Raw genomic sequence first — 20624 nt, forward strand, 5'->3', positions numbered from 1 at the left:
GGGCCCTTGTTAAAGTCGAGGGTCGGATGAATTCAACTCAGTATCAACATATTCTTCAGGATAATGTTCAAGGATCAGTCACAAAGTTGAAGTTACGCACAATGACCCAAAACACAGTTTGAAATCTACAAAGGCATTCATGCAGAGGGAGAAAAGTACAATGTTCTGGAATGGCTGTCACAGTCCCCTGACTTGAATATCATTGAAAATCTATGGGATGATTTGAAGCAGGCTGTCCATGCTCGGCAGCCATCAAATTTAACTGAACTGGAGAGATTTTGTATGGAAGAATGGTCAAAAGTACCTCGATTCAGAATCCAGACACTCATCAAAGGCTATAGGAGGTGTCTAGAGGCTGTTATATTTGCAAAAGGAGGCTCAACTAAGTATTGATGTAATATCTCTGTTGGGGTGCCCAAATTTATGCACCTGTCTAATTTTGTTATGATGCATATTGCATATTTTCTGTTAATCCAATAAACTTAATGCCACTGCTGAAATACTACTATTTCCATAAGGCATGTCATATATTAAAAGGAAGTTGCTACTTTGAAAGTTCAGCCAATGATAAACAAAAATCCAGAGAATTAAGAGGGGTTCCCAAACTTTTTCATATGACTGTATGTGTATACACATGTCTGTGTGTGTGTGTGTGTGTGTGTGTGTGTATGAATATATATACACATACCAGTAACGGTGCACTGCATGATAACGTGCAATGAATACACTTGACTTGAGCGTTCCTAGTTTTCATCCTTTTTCTCTGCACGTTTAGCATTTGTTTGCTCAGAGGTTGATGTACTTGCTGCTTCCTGAGCAGCTCTTTTCTCCACCCTAGCAGCCCGCTTCTTCTCTTCTTTTGTCAGCATCTTTTCGCGTTAAAACTGATTAAGTCAGTGTTTGTGTTGCAATTACTTAGTGTGTTTTCCTTAATTTTTCACTTAAGCTGGCACTTAAGTCTTCATTCTGCCTCAAGAATGATTTAAGATATGAAGCGGTAGTAGAAGTGACGGTGAAGGTAGTAGGGCATGAGAACGGCACCCATACACATGTGCCACACGGCCGCCCTGCTGGCCGCTGCCAGGAGTTAATTCTACAATAAAATAAAATAAAAATAAAAAGAGGAATAACCTTGGAGGTCAGTCATCACCCCAAAAGCGGATAGTAGACATCATATAGTATATGTGTACCATATTTCAGGTCAATAGGTCAAACAGTTTGCCAGCTACAGGTGATTTAAAATCCTGGACAGACAAATGGGTGGCAACGGTAGCGTATTATATAAGAAGATATATATGCATGTATATGTCTCTCTATTATAAAAAGAAATCTTGAGAGGAAGACGAGACGTGAACTTCTCAGAAGACAATTTGATGTCCCGTGAGAGACACTTTAACGTCACGTGAGACAAGGCAGTGAGACAACATTTAACGCAAGTTCACAGACATCTAACCTAGCAGTTGTTGGAATGCTTTTGGTAGACACATTTCATGTACTCCCAGCTCTTAAAGCAACGACAAGCGATAAGCAGAACACGCAGCTCGCCAGCAGCAGCAAGTGATCCAACCGCTTTTCGATTGTGTGAGTTCAGCCACCCTGCCTCCATTCACAATGAGAACAGCAGAGACACGAAGTGGCAAAAGGACAGCTGCTGTACAGGCTTTTAAATGATCGACACGCAGTGCGACAAGCAGACCATGCAGCTCGGCAGCAGCAGAAAGACAGCAGGTGATCTGAAGGCATCTCCTTAGCGTGCATTCTCTTTGACATGCAACCCTTCCACATGCTTCTCCGACTAGTTGAGTTCCCATTAGCTCTGAATTGTCGTGCTTGGGCACATAATTTTCCTTTTAAAGTCCATGCAGGGAGTACTTCCAACTTACCAAGCCTGAAAATATTTCTAGGTTAGATAAAGTCTCTGTTAAACAGCAAGGCTGCCTACACAGAACTTAGAATCCACACTGGAACTGCCAGGTTGGTTGCTTTTGACATCTTGCTCAAATGGTTTCATTGGTGATGCGATCACGAAGTGGGACTCCCAGGATCTGTCACAGACATCGCACTTGTAATACCTCAAGTTTATTCAAATCCACTTTGAGCAAAGTCAATGTTTCTGATCCAGAAAGGAGGAGTGACAGAATCAGTGTCCAGAAAAGACAAAATTTGGTCTTCATGGAGATGTTGGTTCTCTTACACAAGCACCGTTTCAGGGAGGTGAACGACGATGTTGCTTGTCCAGTTCTGCTGTGGATGCCAATTTCTTCTCCTGGACCAGCAACCCTAGGTATTTGAAGTCCTGCACCTGCTCAGTCTGGACATGCTGTGGTTTGACAATGACCTGCCATCCTTCTACTGTCTGCACCTTGGTCTTGTCCGTATTGATTTTCAAGCCGTACAACTGGGTGATGTGGCTGATATCGTAGAGAATGTTCATGGCCATGACATCGTTGTCTGTGAAAAAGGCTCTATGGTTGGCAAACATGAGGTCCGTCACATAGTGGTCCTCATCATATTGTACTCCATGTCTGTCCTGGAATGCTTTTCTCATGATGACATCGATTATGATGTTAAAAAGCAGTGGAGAAGCTACATCCCCTTGGCGGACTCCAGTCTGTATGGTAAAATCTTTAGATAGTTCATTTCGGATGCAATCCTGTCTGGTTGAGCCATACAGTATTATGTTGTTTGGAGAAGTGTGATGACATTTTGAGACACATGATCAATATTTAGTGATCTCCACAGGGCAGAGCAATGAACATAGTCAAAAGGTGACTTGAAGTCAATGAATACAATGATGGTTCACTGCCTACAACAGATGCAGCAAATGATAGACGGCTCGGGCCATTGTCGTTAATTTCTCCATGGCCGGATTTGCCCAACATTGTCTCCCAACCAGACCTATCCGCGCTGATATGGGGACTGAAATCTCCAGCCAGAATGGTCACCTCAGTCTGCAGGATCGAGTGCAGCGTATGTTGAAGCTGGCTGTAGAAGGCGTCCTTGGCTGGGTCTTTGCTGGTCTTGGTTTGTCCGTAGGCAGAGATGATGTGGCTCTTGATGGTGCTGCTGATAGTGAGGACTTCCAGGTAATCTGATATTGGTTGTTAGGTGATTACACTATTAGCAGCTTGATTGTCCACCCCAAATCCAATGCCTGTTTCTCACCATCAGAGTAAAAGAGCATCATTTTTTCATCAATGGCTGGTGGTTGGATGCTAACTGTTCCAGATCCAGTAAGTCTCGGTTCAGATAATGCCGCAAACGATACTTTACACTTGGCTAACTCTCGCACGATAATTTCCTTCTGACCAACGTGGTGTGTGGTTCAAATGTTCCATGCAGCCACGTTAATTTCCATTTTCAGTGTGGCGAATTTCTTTCTTCAGCCAGTAGTCCACTTCTCACCAGTCTCCAATGCTGGCACATTGACTGCCTTATATATTCCACTATATTATGGTTCAGGTTAAAGGATATTCTAAGATAAGCAGTTATAGCCAAATTCTCAAAGAGATTATTGGACCATCCTTTGACTGCTAGCTAACTCAGGTGTTATTCACTCTCTATGTCAAGAAGTTTGTATCCTGCACTGGACTGTAAGTGACTCACAGACTTGCACACATTCACACACGGCCATCTAGCACTAATTTGATTTCTTTTTAGGTGGATTTTGCATGTGATTCTCATGTTTACATTGGTTTCCTCTGGGGTCTCTGTGTTTCCATAGGTATAAGAAGGGATTTAACATAAACTGTAATAATAATGTCATACTGTATATTTAAAGTAGGTTATAAAGCAAAAAGAGAACAAAATTCCTTTCTAATTTACATTGCTGATACTATCCAGGTTTCTGACATGAACCCTTAAACAACAGGTATAAGTTTCTCATTTTTTAATTTTTCTCCACCTGCTATGTTTACATATGTTTACTTTATTGGATATAGATTATTAAACTCAATTTATGTACATTTGAATATATTGCATTATTTTTTGTTTTGTAATCTATTTTAAATATGACTTCATTATTACTGTTTATATTAAATCTGTGCTCATACTTAATATTAGACTTCACTAAAAACACATTTTATTTTTTGACAGTTTTTTTCTTTCTTAATGACTTGGGTTTCCTTCCATAGTTCAGGATTTTGACTCCAAATTGTCAGGTTTAAAAGAGCATAGTTAAATCTGTGATGGCATTCCATCCAACATTGGTTTCTCCCTTCCTATGGTTCTTCTCCTTCTCCTCATCAGAAAATATATGAATCAATTTAGACATCTTAACTGTTCATTGGTGAGGCAGAAATAGTTTTAAGGAACATTATTATAGACTAGACATTATGCCTGTTACAATAATGGGTGCTAGAACAGTAGTCCATAAACATTAGTAGGAACAGTCTATATTAAATGGCAAGGGACCTTTTACCTCATTAAATTTTTTCCGCAAAATGCCTGTAATTTTCTCTAACAGTAATACTGGCTTTGCTGTCCGTAATATGCGTTTAATTTTCTGTCACAATAGTGATCAATCAGCAGATTCTCCCCAGCAACTGATGTAATGTGTGCGAAAATAAATCTACTTTTAAAAGTCATCGTATTGTAATATCATGAAAATTCGTATATTTAGGAAAACCCCTTCAACGACTGACACTTTACACTATACCGGGCCAAGCTTCTTAATCACAAATCTGACATCCTCAGAACAATGGGGAAGCTGGTCTCCGCGTCTCAGTACCCGATTGGGTTTTTCGTGTTTTCTGTTTTAGGTCTTACCTCATTTACCGAAATCCAATTGGATCAGCCACGCGATATTTTATAGGTCCCGCCCTCTCTGTCTTGTGTGACGCGTCAGGCGGCCTTTGAAGTATCGCACCATGCCCCGCACATGCGCACTTCACCAGAAGACACACGCACGGACACTGGACGCACACAGGGGTTTTATTAAAGAGGATAACCTGAGTCTTTCCTGAACCTCTGAAGTTATCCTTGTATTTTTTACTAACATATTATTTGATTATATACATTGATGATATTTTAAGCTATACCTGTAAACAGTGCAAGTGCCACAAACAACAACAACAACATTTATTTATATAGCACATTTTCATACAAATAATGTAGCTCAAAGTGCTTTACATGATGAAGAAAAGAGGAAAAAAAAGACAAAGTAAGAATTAAAATAAGACAACACTCATTAACATAGAATAAGAGTAAGGTCCGATGGTCGGGGAGGACAGAAAAAACAAAAAAACTCCAGGCGGTTGGAGAAAAAAAATAAAATCTGCAGGGGTTCCAGATCATGAGACCGCCCAGCCCCCTCTGGCCATTCTACGTAACATAAATGAACAGTCCTCTTTGTATTTAGGGTTCTCATGGAAGGACTTGATGATGATGGTCATGTAGAATTCTGGCTTTTAATCCATCAATGTAGGAACATCATGGTGCTTTGATTAGGTGGTGGTGGTGCAGGTCGCCACCACAAAAAACCGGGAAAAGAAACAGAAGAGAAAGTTGGGGTTAGTACGGATTCTAGAGCCACCATGAATAGTTATGATAATTAATTGAATATACAGAGCATCAGGATTAAACTAAAATGAAGTTATGAGAAAGCCATGTTAAAGTAATGTGTTTTTAGCAGTTTTTAAAAGTGCGCCACTGTATTAGCCTGGCGAATTCCTATTGGCAGGCTATTCCAGATTTTAGGTGCATAACAGCAGAAGGCCGTTTCACCACTTCTTTTAAGTTTAGCTCTTGGAATTCTAAGCAGATACTCATTTGAAGATCTAAGGTTACGATTTGGAATATAAGGTGTCAGACATTCCGATATATAAGAAGGAGCGAAATTATTAAAGGCTTTGTAAACCATAAGCAGTATTTTAAAGTCAATTCTGAATGACACAGGTAACCAGTGTAGTGACATCAAAACTGGAGAAATGTACTCGGATTTTCTTTTCCTAGTTAGGATTCTAGCAGCTGCATTCTGCACTAGTTGCAAACGATTTATGTCTTTTTTGGGTAGTCCTGAGAGGAGTGCGTTACAGTAATCTAGTCGACTGAAAACAAAAGTGTGAACTAATTTCTCAGCATCTTTCAGTGATATAAGAGGTCTAACTTTTGCTATGTTTCTTAAGTGAAAAAATGCTGTCCTAGTGATCTGATTAATATGTGATTTAAAATTCAGGTTACAGTCAACATTTACCCCTAAATTCTTTACCTCCGTCTTGACTTTTAATCAAACAACGACCACAAATAATTTAAAAACACATGCACATCTACACATATTGGAAATAAAAAAAATATAACAGTTGTATTAGTTTTTAAGAGTTTAAAATGCAGAGGTCCAAGGATAAAAGCTATCAGCAAGTCTTTTTACTCTGCTTTTAATGCTCCTGTACAGCCTACCAGATAGCGAGGATGGAACGGTTTTTTAATGATTTTTCCTGGCACTACGGAGGCATTGGGCACTAGGGATATCTTTTACAGAGGGCAGTGAGCAGGCATTGATTTTTGGTTGAGTGGTAGAAGGTCAACAGCAGCTTCCACTTCAGTTCTACTTTCTGGAGAAGTCTCAGGAAGTGCAGTTGCAGTGTTTTCTGTCCAGGACAGGTCCTCAGAGATGCAAGTTCCCTGGAACTTGAAGGAGGTGACCCTATCCTCTAGGTACCTGTTGTTTTATGGAGGAGCTAGCTTTGCTCTATGCCTCTTGAAGTCAATGACCAACTCTTTAGTTTTGCGGGTGTTCAGTAAAAGATTGTTACTGGTATACCACACTGACAGCCTCTGCACCTTGTTCATTTTTTTTAAAATATGACCTGCTTAACATATATTTATACATATACTCTCAAACATGAATAGTTTATTTCACAGACATAGAGACAGGTGTCTATGGACTCTAAGTAGGAAACAACCCTGGAAAACCTGCCAGTTTGTTGCATTACATCCATGTGCTTGCACTCACAGAGAGCCAATTTAAATCTACAAATCTTTGGGGTTGCTGGAGGAAAACATATGCATGTACTGACACAACATGCACACTGCACACAAACAATGTCCAGGCACAGGTTTTGAACCCAGGACACCAGATTCATCAGTCAACAGCACTGACCACTCCACTTCTATGCTGCCTATCACCAAACCAAATTATATGGTAATATCCTTTTTTCCATAATAATTATATTTTTTAAGTTGCATTTGTAACTCACATAGTCTTTGTTGAAGGAATAGTTTTCAAAGGTTTGTGGGACTTGATTAGTACCAGGAGTGCTTCCTGACTTAAGATATCAGAGGGGTATGTGTACCATTTGCAGCATAAATATGTGCTTTCATTTAAATTCTAGATTGATGCATGTACAGTTGGTGTCAAAACTACCAATGCTTTTTAACTTGTTATAAAAACAAATAGCATAGTTTTTTCATTGTGATATTTTTTTTACTCATTTTGTAATATTACAAAATGACTGTGTGAAAGGGATACTTAAAAAAAACAAAACAATAAATTATTCTTTAGATTTCAAATTCCTATTAGTTGATAGTCTTGCTTGGTTTTAATATAGTTCAGATATGATAGGAAAGACATTCTTTTCTCATCCCTATTGACTATTTTAAATGTATAAAATCCCATCAATAATTATTTCATTGTCTCTCAGGCAAAAGACCTGACTTTCTTATTGTCATGGAATTCTGTGAGTTTGGCAGCCTGCGAGAAGTCTTGGATGGCAAACACAAACTTCCCTGGACCAGAAAGGTTTGGATGTGCTTAGAAGCTGCTCGGGGACTTTACAGGTGAAAGAGGAATCCTATAGTATGAATCAATTTTCTGTCTTGCAGCGAGGAAATGTCAGTCATGATTACTCTTTGACTTTTATAGCTTGACCAGGAATGTTATAAGGAAATGTAAAAGAGACACAGGCATACTTACATGTACTGTATTGGTGCCCAGCTATGGGATTGCTTATGTTTAACTGAAAAGAAGAAGATCATGATTACAGGGATCTTGGGTGCCACTCTGCTTGAGAGACACAGCCATGTAAATACAGAATGTATCAAAATAATTGTTTTATTTGCAAAACACAAGAAATGTATAAAATAAACCTAAAAATCAATCTCTCCTTAGAAGTATTGTTTTCTCAAAAAGATGCATATAGTTGACCAGTACAAATTAGAAACTGAAATGCTTAAACAGATTTTCTAGAGTATTCCTTGTCCCTGTTTATTTTGGTTAAGTCCAGGTATGACTGAAAAAGTCATAGATTTCTGTTTGGAGTCTGTAACTCTTTAGGGATTTATCTCTATCTTGTACTTGTTCCTCCTATTTTCTATATCACAGTTCACTACATGTGCCCTCCAGGTCATTAGAGTGGTGATCTGCTAATTCATGGAGGTAATTAAAACCAACAGAATAAGGATTCCTAAAGGACAAGTCTAATATGCTGGAGTAGACTCCAAGGATATTAAAAGGATCTAGGCATTAGTAAGACTATTTCTGTAGCTACTGAAACATTTTTAGTTGGATCATCTGAAAAAAGGTAGGTACCATTCATTACAGTTAAAACTACATGAAGTTTTTCTTAGCAACAGAAAGTTTATTACACTTATTAAAGTCAGTGGAAACGACAACACTATTCAGTCTTAAAGACTCTGATCCACGGGAAAAAGTAAAGGTTGTTCCTTAAAACTGTAATTTATAATGTTACTGATGAATAAAAAGAGATTTAAAACACTGTACATTAATGGAGGTAGATATAATACAAACATATGTAAATTTGAAAGACTGCTACAGAATTGTAGTTTTCTTACAGAAGGAAATCCTTTTTCAAAATTTTTAAACAAAATTATAATATGTAATAAAATTCAGTAACTTTATTGTTTAAAACACCTGTTAATGCTTTATAAAGTTTTTTTTTTTTAATTTTGTTTAATGCAGATTCTCGGTCACTATAAATGTCATGACTAAACTATGAACAGGCAAAGTAAAGATTTCATTTTTTCTTGAAAACCCACTGTTTGTTTGTTGTTCTTATGGCATGTTGATGTATGAGATAGTGTTGACATATCATAGCTCTTAAGTCCTGTATTTGTATCATGTATTTTCTCTGTGTTGGTTTTCTTATGGGTACTCAGTTTTCTCCCATTACCAATTATGTGCTGGTTAGGTTCACTGGTAACTCTAAACTGTCTTTGCCTGAGTATGCATGAGATTGCATGTGAGTATGCCTTGTGAAGGACTGCTACTCCAGCTAGAGTAGAAGCCTATGCTGCTTTTGATGTCATTAGGTTAGGTATTGGTGCATAGTGAGTTCAAGTTCAGAACATCAATGATTAACTTTTAGGTATCAAAATACATTAAATCCTTTCTTAATTAAGTTTTCTGTAATACAGGCTACATCAGACAGAGGAGAAGTTCAAAGTACATGGCTGTATTACTAGTAGCAAGTTCCTGGTAGACTCTGGATATAGAATTAAGGTAAGAAATTCCTTTTAACATAATGTAATTTTTTTATAATTATTTTTGCATTGTTTGTTTGATTATTTGCTGACTATTTGCAGCTTTAGAACTACTTTTTGTAGTATTTTACAAATAATGGAGATAAATAGTACTTGTCTGGATTGGGCTTTTTTAGAACAAACAGAAATAGCTATATTAGTGAAAGTGAGTGGGGAAATCTTTCAGTTCTAAGCTAGCAGAATAAAACCTGCTTTCTAAATGTAGTGCCCAACTTTTTTGATTTAATTTTAGATTATTTTTATTATAGTACAGTATATTGATGGTCAAGCAACATACCTAAAAGATACACCTTTGGATATTGCAATGGCATCTGGGGGATGGTAGAATGTACAGGTTCATTATTGTTTTCTAATGGTTCTTGTTTTTCTCATTAGTTCTTCCATCATTCACAGATGCTGTCCCTGACAGGACAATTTGACGTATTGTGGCACTTACAATAATGTCTTACAAGACATGGAAAAGAGTTGCAGCTAGGCCAACACTAATCCATTTACAAATATCCCTGAAACACGACCCACTAAATCTGATAATAGAGTACATAATCAAGCAATTTTTACATAGTCATATTATTTTCCCAGTCCTCTTGCTATCCTAAAGTCATAAGGTCAGACTATAACTGGATTTAATAATAATAAAAAATGTACCTTTCCCATTTAATATTTTTTTGTATATTAAAGTTTTCTGGAGGGGTATGTTAGCCAAATGATGTGTGTAAAGAGGCATGACCATGAAGTCAATGTTTTTCTCTTGAGAAAAATATTAGGTTTATTATTATATAGCATATTTCAGTTTACAAGCCCAGAATGTTGTACATATTTAGTGCTGTATTAAAATTCAGAGGCTCGTGACCTTTTTCCTAATTTGCCTCCCTTTTCGCATGTGATCCAACTGCAGAACTGTTAACCAGATATGGGTTGGGGACAGGGGAACAAGAATTCAGACACTGTAAAGTAACGAAGAGCCACAGCAGATGCAGATATCAGTACTCAAAATCTTTCTTAACACCAGGAATGCATAGATGTAATGCATAGATGTGTCTGCACAGCACCCACCCTCTGTCCACGACTAAACAAGTAACCAAAGGGAGTTAACATTACTGTCTAAATGGAAGTTCGAACATGCCATGTCAAAATATAACCGATGCATTTTATTATGTTGTACAGTATATCCATAGACGGTAATGCTCATATATATTCTGTTTGATGCTGTTATGCCATATAGTGATGTAGTAGTCAATATGATAGGAAGATATTATAGTAGAAAGAAGCATGTATCCAATGTATGGAGCCAAGTAGCTGTGGTGGCCTGTGTGTGTCTGCCTTTTCTATCACCATGCTTGTTACAATTTGCATATTAATCATTTAGCTTCAGTTTCCTTGTGCTACTGAGCTCCAGAAATGGTAATAGCAATTTTAGTTTTTTATTCTGTCAGTCAGGTGATTTGTTCCGTTTCTTTTGCTTTCTCCTAAAAGTCCAGGTGGTTTAAATTTCACAAACTGGAGACACTGTGGTCAGGTGTTTTTAGGAAAAAGCCATGTGGTTATTGCCTTTGCAGTGAAGGATTTTGCTGCTATTCCTTATGAACTTTTTAATGGGTTGTCCCCATACACGTATTCTCATTTGAGAATACATCTCTGCTTCCACGAGACTACAAGGCAGGAAGCACCTTTGGACAGAGTGCCAAGGTGTACATGGATCTACACAAACCCACTTGCTTGCATTGTGGCCAGTTTAGATTTGACTTTTCAGAGTTTGCATAATAAACCAATAAAATGACACAGGTTGAATTTACTTCTGCCTTTTGTTTGTGAACGTCAGCCTTCCCAATATACAACTGACAAATTACTAAGTAAGACACATTCTCCCATATGTTCCTGTACAATTGATGAAAGAGAGATTACTTAGAGTAACACTCAAACACTGTTTACATTAGATCCCAAATTTCCCATGTTGGTTTCATTGAATCTCTGATGTTTGAACGGTGAAGAATAGTCACTCTGTGCTAATACATAAGCAAGAAAAGTTTAAAGATGGCATTCAAGTTAGATCATTATGGTTAATCCATCAAACTCTTTCATTTTATGTCTAGCTAGGAGGATTTGAGCTAGCTGCAACACAGACCTCCTTGATGAAGAGCAAAACCAAAAAGTCCACTACCCTATACTACAGTTCTCCACAGCAACTGGAGAATGCCAATTGGCGTTACAACCGGTCCTGTGAGATTTACAGGTAAGAACCCACACTAAGCCTGGAAACAAAATAGTAGTTTTGGGGCTCATGCCTAGATAATGGAATTTTATGTACTAGTAGCTAGATAGATAGATAGATAGATAGATAGATAGATAGATAGATAGATAGATAGATAGATTATTAATCCCAAGGGGAAATTCACAATTTTATTCAATACAGCTAAATATTTGTCTACTTGCAAATAATTGGGCATACTGGACAAATTGCATGATTCACCAAATCTCTTAGGTTAAAAAAAAGCACAAAAAAAAGTTAATTTAGAAGTAAACAATTAAACATTTTAATGTATACTGTGTACTTGATACAGAAGCTTCCGTATATGTTTGGCTTAATTGTTGTTTGCTGCTTTTTTAAAAAATTTTTGATAACCTGGATAACTAAAAATGTGAGGAAGGACTCATCCACTTAGACACAAAGACGCACAAAGCTGTTGGACTTGCACCCTTTGTCTCCCAGAGTGCGGAGCTAATTGCTGGGCTGCTAGCTGAGCTACAGCGTAAACATTGGGGGGGGGGACAGGTGCCTAACTTTATAATAAGAGAAGAATATACAGACCTTAGCTGCCTTTGATTATCATGGGAAATGTAAGATCACTGGTGAATAAAATGGATGAGCTCTAAAATGGAATAAAGTGGATTTGGCTCACCAGGAGCCAAAAGAAATACAAACTCGGCAGTCTCATGTGCTTCAGAGAGAATAGGCTCAGAGCTGAAACACCGGACTCTACAGTAGCACTGAATGGATTTAAAATTGTGAGGACAGACAGAAGCTGGTATGAAAGCAACAAGAAGAAAGGAGACAGACTTGCCATTTTTGTGAATGAAAAATGGTGCAACCCTGGATACCATTATTACTAAAGCACTGTCATGCCACCCGAATATTAAGGTTGTATGCCCACCGCAAGAGGCTCATACACTGAGAGAGTTTTCACATGATATTGTGCTGGCAGCTTACATCCCACCTTCAGCAGTCTCCGCAATCGCAACAGACACAGTATGTTCTGTAATTAGCAAACTCACTAGTGACCATCCAAGTGCTTTTATTACCATTTCTGGGGACTTTAACCATGTTTCACTTTTTTTTACCAGTTTTTGAACTGTACCAGAGAAAATAAGACCCTGGACTTGTTCTATGCCAATATTAAAGCAGCATATAAATCTGGTGCTTAATAATTTGCCATACTTTGGTACTGCTCATACCTGCATATAAATCCCATTGTCCAGCAGCTGCCATCCACCACCAGGTTCATGCCAGAATGAACAACTGAGGCTGAGGAGGCTCTGAATGATGCCTTTGAAAACACTGACTGGGATATGCTTTGTGAGTCAGACGGTCAGGACATATACAGACTCTGCCACTTTATCACAAACTACATAAAGTTTTGTTTGGGTAACACAGTCCCCACAAAGACAGTGTGCTGTTTTTTCAACAACAAGCCATGGACCACAAAAAGACTTGAAGGCCCTACTTTATATAAAGAATAGAGACTTAAAGTCTGGAGATAAGAATGAAATAAAGCAGGTGCAGTCAGAACTGAAGAAGCAGCTCTTTAAGGGTAAAGCCTGCTACAGAGACAAACTTGAGAAAACGTTATAATAAAACAATATGTAAAAAGTATAGAATGGGCAGAGGACTATCAATGGCTACAAGCATGCTGTAAAACATGGAGAATAAGGGAACACAAACAGAGCTAATGAACTGAACCAGTTCTTCAACAGGTTTAACTCATTCTTGTCAATAAGCCCTCCCCTCAATGCTGCTAGCCTTTGTGAGCAAGCTGAGGAAGTTCCAGAACACCAACTGCTATCTGCATCCTGCACGACTTTCCTCTATAATGACATCATAGCCTTCCTCCACTCTCTGCTCTACTGATGCAAGTGAGGAGAGCTGGGAAAACTCTTCATAAACAACACTTAAGGGCCAGATGGAATCAGCTCCAGGGTGCTGAAAACATGAGCCAGTCAGCTCTTTGGGGTCCTTCAATACCTGTTCTTCCTTTCCCCAGCTGTGGAAAACATGTGAGATCCCAGTGCCAAAGAAAGGGCATTCCAGTGATCCCAAGAACTTCAGACCAGTTGCTCTTACTTCATACATCAGGAAGACTTTTGAGAGGCTGGTCCTAACACAGTTAGGACCCCTGGTTACAGAACATCTGGATCCTCTGAAGTTTGCCTATCATCTGCATACTCCACACAGCCTACTTCCAATTGAACAATGCCGGCACCACAGTCAGGATAATTTTCTTTGACTTTTCAAGTGCTTTTAACACCATTCTGCCTCATTGGCTGGGGGAAAACCTTAACACTTTGAATCTTGATGCCTCCCCAATCTCCTGGATCATGGACTACCTGAACAACAGACAGCAGTTTGTGTGGCTGAGGGACTGTGTTTCAGAAATGGTGGTGTGCAATACTTGTGCACCTTAGGGAACTGTTTGGCATCCCTTCCTGTTTACACTCTACACAACAGACTTCCAGTACAATACCAGTGCTTGCCATCTACAGAAATTTTTTGGATGACTCTTCCATCATAGGTTGCATTAATGAGTCTGAGTACAGGAAGGTTGTGGTGGACTTTGTCTTGCTGATATTGAGTTGCAAGTTGTTGGCCTTACCACAAGACAAAGAGGCAGAAATGTATTCATTTCAGGCATACCCAGGAGCCTCTGACACCAGTTACCATCCAGGGGGAGGACTTGAAAGTGGGGGGAGAGCTACAAGTACCTAGAGACCCATATAAACAATAAACAATGTAGCTGCTAAAGGGACTCCAGTCTTTTGATGTAGATAGATAGATAGATAGATAGATAGATAGATAGATACTTTATTAATCCCAGGGGGAAATTCACATATTCCAGCAGCAAAATATGCAGCAAGCTTCTGGAAATGTCCTATCAGTCTATACTGTAGTAGCCAGTATGGTGTTCTATGATGTGGTCTCCTTGGGAAGCAAACTGAGCTCAAAAGAAGCACAGTGCCTGAATAAGCTTATCGGGAAAGTCGGTCAATCAGTACTTCATTGGCAGAAACATGTATTAGAACCTCCTGATTTTCCTATTAATTTCTTTAGGTTATTTTTTCACTCTTTCTTTTCTTTGCAAACCTCTTGCAGGACAGATGCATTTTTTGTTTGTCTGTCATTCACCATATATTTAAAATATCTCCTAAGATTCTAAAAGCTTAACCTTTTGTTTCTCTAAGTACTTGATAGGTTCTCCTGATCCAGGTCAAATAATATTAGAACAAACTCCATTTTAACAAAATCCTTTTTTAGCATATTTTATTTTATGGTCCTGGCCATTTTCCTTTAGAACCAATGTTAATAAATCCTTATTATTGACAAGTCTGTTTTATCTGCAAAATTCATTATAACAAAATCATTTTGCATAAAAAAGCAACAAAACCAGTGAGTTTCTTCTGTACTTGACCCAAAAATTATGAGTCAGGAGCTCCTTTGAACAGCCAACTAGACTGCACATTTAAGTCACTTGGTTTACTTGACAGTTGTCACACTTTTGCAGAGGTGCGGAGCTTGAGAAGGGTTAATGCAAACCGGAGCCATTGTGGGCGTATCTAGGGGCAGCATAAATGTCAATCAAATTGGACTTAAGCTGTACTTGCGGAGCTCTGGAGGTTTTTGGCTCACCATCCATCCATTTTCCAACCCGCTGAATCCGAACACAGGGTCACGGGGGTCTGCTGGAGCCAATCCCAGCCAACACAGGGCACAAGGCAGGGAACCAATCCTGGGCAGGGAGCCAACCCACCACAGGACTTTTTGGCTCACCCTTTAGCAAAAGTGCTGATTGTTGAGTTTCCCTTGTGTTTATGCTGCTCAGCCAGTTTTCAGTGTGTTTCATGCACACCATAATCTTCTCCTTTTTTTTTGTTTCATTTGATTGTGTCTAATTTTGAGCTTGCAAATGTATACATTCAACGATTTTTATTTAGGAATGTGACCTCCATTCCCTTGAATTTTTTAATCATGATCTTTTTATGTAAAGCTAAAGCATTTTCTTAAAAAAAAAAAAGAAAGAAAGAGACAATTAGGCAAAATCACCTGAGGGGCAGCATTAATAAAAGTGAAAGGATGCGTTTTGGGCACTGATGGGTGCTGTTTATGTAACTCAGGCAGCAATTGCTCCGGACACTGAGGGGGACCCCCAACTCCACTCTCCCTGGACCTCAAAGTATAATATTGCCGACTGTGCTCTGGACACAGAGGGGTACAATTTAAAAATAATTATTATTGCAGATATTGATGCTAGGAAGAAGAAAATAGATGTTGCCATCGAGTTTGGCATTCAGCAGTCTGCATTGTCTACAGTACATGCTAAAAGACCATGCTATGTCCCACTAATTATTTTTTCAGTCTTGAGCACTTTGTTCTAATGGAATTTGTCCTGTATGTGTTTTTCTTCCTGAAATGTCTGTCATATTGTGCGCTGCAGCTTTTTCAATGAATAGTGTTTTACATACATTAGACACTGAATTTGATGCCTCTGAAAGGGTTCCTACCAGCAGGTCATCTATGCACATTGCTTTTCTATGGGTCATTTGCAGAAATATATGGATTCTCATTGCATATCTCTTCAGAAAAGAAGCAGTTTTAGTAGATATTGTTTGGTCTTTAGATATTTTCTTGACTTCAACAATTCCTTTTGACATCCATTTCTTAACACTTTTAGTGTTATGGGTTTTTTTTGTTTAGCCTTACCCTGGTTTGTAAGTGACATGCTTTTTACTTTTTGAGTCCTTACTCAGTGACTTAGATGAGTCCATAGCTGTTGAGCACAAGTACAATGTGGAACTTTAGAATTGTCTCCACTCTACTTAATTTAACATCTAAGAATTCAATTAAATTATGAGCCATTTGCAACTTCCACATTTACTGTTTTGTTTTTTTCAGTCAAAAAAAGCAGAAAACAAATAGAAATTGTGTATGAAAATGTGCAGAAATGTGTCATTCTTAACTCTGCACCAATTACATACTCAGGGAAACATGCACTTTGACCAGTAACTGTACAATATAGAGTGTAAATTATTACTGCTTACTTTACTTTTTTCTTTTTTTATTGGTAGTTTTGGAATTGTCATGTGGGAGGTAGCATCAAGAAAAATCCCTTTTCAAGGTAAGTATCAATCATGATAAGTGCAAACAAGTAGACTGTTAAAATTTACACACCTCATCAAGGCAATTGGCAAACTAAAATATTAAAAGGTGAGTTTGGTATTTTTTAAATTGAAGTTATTTGTACACAATCATTGCATAGATTCATTTGCCACATAAAACAATGCTCTGAAGTGAATTAAAAAAAAAAGTCTGTTCTTACAGCTTAAATGGGGCTGTATAGAACCTTGTGTCCATATGTAATAGAAAAGCCTTAAAACTTTTCAAATATATGACACTTACTGTAAGCCTCGTGTCTGCCAACTTCCACATTGTACCCTTGCTCTCTCTGCTCTGTAGACAGCTACATAGTAATGAATGAAAAAAAATCACACTTATGATTGCATATATTCTTTCACTTTAAGGAAGACACTGGCTGTTCCAGTGGGATTGATAAAGCATACATGTGCTTCACTGAGAGAGAATATTGAGCTCTCGTAGCAGTTATTGAAGTGACAAGAGCTGAACAGATTTTATAAGCATGCATCCCATGATTGAATGGGAGAAAGCTAGTACAGTATATCGGTATTAACTGCCACATGTTAAGCCTTGCTTACATACATCCATTCATCTTTCTAACATGCTTCTCCAGAGCAGAGTTGTGACCCATATAGAGCCTATCCCAGCAAGCATTGGATACAAGGCAGGGCAACAATCAATACCAGGGCGAGCACACACACACACATTTGAGCCATTTTAGTAATGCCAATTCTCCCAGGTTTAATCAGGTTGAAGTTTAGTAAGCTGAGTATGAATGTTTTAAAATGGGCAGAGCGGGCTGTCATTCCTGCTTTACAGTGCCAAGTTCTACAGTACATGAAGTCTGCATGTATTTACAGATTGAGTGGCATCAGGGTCAGTGAATTTACTTACTCAAAAACATTGTGCTCAGTTCTTTAATTGTCGACAAGAGTGACTTCCTATGTGTTGCAATGGTCGTGCGACATGGCAAAATTATCTTAGCTTTTTCAAAAATGTAAGACTTTTATTAAAATTACAATGTAATGTAATCAGTTCAGCTCAGATTTATTGTTTTTTTGTACAGTACAATAAATCTCCAATGTGCTCATTTTTTAAAAATACTTTGTTAAATCCCCAAGGGGAACTTGTCTTTTTGCATTACCTTTTTCATTATGCTGCCACTCACCTTGTATCTTGTTATAAGTCAACTGCCGCTACAAGCACACAAATCAGCAAGTAACAAGTACTTCCCTTAAGAACACAGGACCAAATATATATATATATATATAAATATATACAGTATATATATATATATATATATATATATATATAGCTATATATATATATATATATATATATATATATATACTGTATATCTATATATATATATCATTATATATCTATAATGAAATTAATATTTGTTGTTTCCTTCCATTATTACAAGGGTGCCTCATAAATGTGAAAGGCATGTTTTCTTAAATCAAAATATTATTTTTCGGTAAATTTTTATACTTTTTCTGTCTTGTATGGGCACAGAGTTCCATGAAGGTTTATTCTTGGCTGCTAGAACAGAGAAATTATTTTTTAAATTTATTTTTAATAAAAGGTTCACTTTAGAGCACAATTTTATGTGACACATCTCGCATATGTACCACGATTTTTAACAAATAATTTTAACTTGAAAAACACCTAAAAATTTCTAGCAAGTAAAAAAGTTTTGGCTTACCCAGTTTTATTTTTGGCACAGATGCAATTTATGTACAGGAAAAGACATGCTGAGACTGAAAACCAGAACAGAGATCCATCTTCATATAAAACTGATTTACAGACTATGCTCTGTGTGTGAATGCTCACTATAATAATAATAATAATAATGTTTTATTTAGGGCGGCACGGTGGCGCAGTGGTAGCACTGCTGCCTCGCAGTTAGGAGACCCAGGTTCACTTCCCAGGTCCTCCCTGCGTGGAGTTTGCATGTTCTCCCCGTGTCTGCGTGGGTTTCCTCCGGGCGGTTTCCTCCTACAGTCCAAAGACATGCAGGTTAGCTGGACTGGCGATTCTTAATTGGCCCTAGTGTGTGCTTGGTGTGTGGGTGTGTTTGTGTGTGTCCTGCGGTGGGTTGGCACCCTGCCCGGGATTGATTCCTGCCTTGTGCCCTGTGTTGGCTGGGATTGGCTCCAGCAGACCCCCGTCACCCTGTGTTCAGATTCAGCAGGTTGGAAAATGGATGGATGGATATTTTATTTATTTAGCGCCTTTCATACACTCAAGAACACTTTACAATTCAATACACACATTAACAAGACAGTAGAAATTATATACACGAAAAAGAATAATACTTATTGAAAAGATGTTTTTAACAGAAGTTTGAAATTAATAATAGATTTTTCCTCACAAAGGCTGAGAGAGAGAGAATTCCAAATTTTTGGGGCTATCACTCTGAAAGCTCTGCCACCCATAGTTATTAGCCTGTATTAAGTTACAGTGAGTAACTTAGCGTCCGATGATCGTAATGCATGGGCAGAAGTGTAAGGAAGGAGCAGCTTCGACAGATAATGAGGGGCTAACCCATGAAGGGCTTTAAAGTTGAGAAGGATAATTTTATATTTGATTCTTGAAGAAACTGGTAACCAATGTAAATCATAGAGGACAGGAGTGATGTGAGCAGATTTTTTAGTGTGTGAAAGTAAACGAGCAGCAGAATTATGAACATATTGTAATCTATTGATATATTCAGTCGGGAAGCCATAAAACAAAGCATTGCAATAGTCTAGACGGGTAGTGATGAAAGCGTGAATGAGTGTCTCAGTATCTTTCACACTGAGGAAAGAATGCAGAGTTATACTTTTAAAGCTTTAATGATAATTTTCCCAGTTCACTGTCAGTGTCAGACACATGATAAACATTATCAAATAGTACCTAAGTAAAATAGCAACTGAGTAGAAGTGATTCATAATACAAGTTGCGGGTGTGGTGGGGGTTAACATTACCTTGACAGCTATGCAGGTATAACTAATTAGAAGATAAAGAAATAAAACCCCATTTACATTAATATCAGTGGACCTTGTACCCTTGTGTTCGTACTTGCATTGTCATTTAAAAATTTAAAAACCAAAGAATGTTACTCTCCATCTTTTGTAATTACCTTTGCTTAAAGATATTGGCATGTTGTATTATAGGTACAGTGATCCCTCGCTATATCGCGCTTCGCCTTTCGCGGCTTCACTCTATCACGGATTTTATATGTAAACATATTTAAATATATATCGCGGATTTTTTGCTGGTTCGCGGATTTCTGCGGACAATGGGTCTTTTAATTTCTGGTACATGCTTCCTCAGTTGGTTTGCCCAGTTGATTTCATACAAGGGACGCTATTGGAAGATGGCTGAGAAGAAACCCAACTTACTTTTCTCTTTTTCTCTCTTGCGCTGACTTTCTCTGATCCTGACGTAGGGGGATTGAGCAGGGGGGCTGTTCGCACACCTAGACGATACGGACACTTATCTAAAAATGCTGAAAGATTATCTTCACGTTGCTACCTTCTGTGCAGCTGCTTCGTGAAGCGACATGCTGCACGGTGCTTCGCATACTTAAAAGCCAAACAGCCCTATTGATTTGTTTGCTTTCTTCTGTCTTTCTGACATTCTGTGCTCCTGACGCGCACTCCTTTGAAGAGGAAGATATGTTTGCATTCTTTTAATTGTGAGACGGAACTGTCATCTCTGTCTTGTCATGGAGCACAGT

The 20624-nt window shown here is 38.2% G+C and overlaps 1 protein-coding gene across 1 annotated transcript in view; it reads left to right on the forward strand.

The window, feature by feature from the left end:
* Positions 1–20624, forward strand: part of LOC114658035 (mixed lineage kinase domain-like protein) — a 126607-nt gene that overhangs the window by 87367 nt on the left and 18616 nt on the right. Inside the window, exons 6-9 of the mRNA XM_051931544.1 lie at positions 7641–7776; positions 9373–9457; positions 11589–11728; positions 16831–16880. Coding sequence (XP_051787504.1) covers positions 7641–7776; positions 9373–9457; positions 11589–11728; positions 16831–16880 — 411 coding nt within the window. The remainder of the gene's footprint in view (positions 1–7640; positions 7777–9372; positions 9458–11588; positions 11729–16830; positions 16881–20624) is intronic.

The sequence above is a fragment of the Erpetoichthys calabaricus genome, chromosome 9, assembly GCF_900747795.2.
Source record: "Erpetoichthys calabaricus chromosome 9, fErpCal1.3, whole genome shotgun sequence".
In the NCBI taxonomy this organism is placed as follows: domain Eukaryota; kingdom Metazoa; phylum Chordata; class Cladistia; order Polypteriformes; family Polypteridae; genus Erpetoichthys; species Erpetoichthys calabaricus.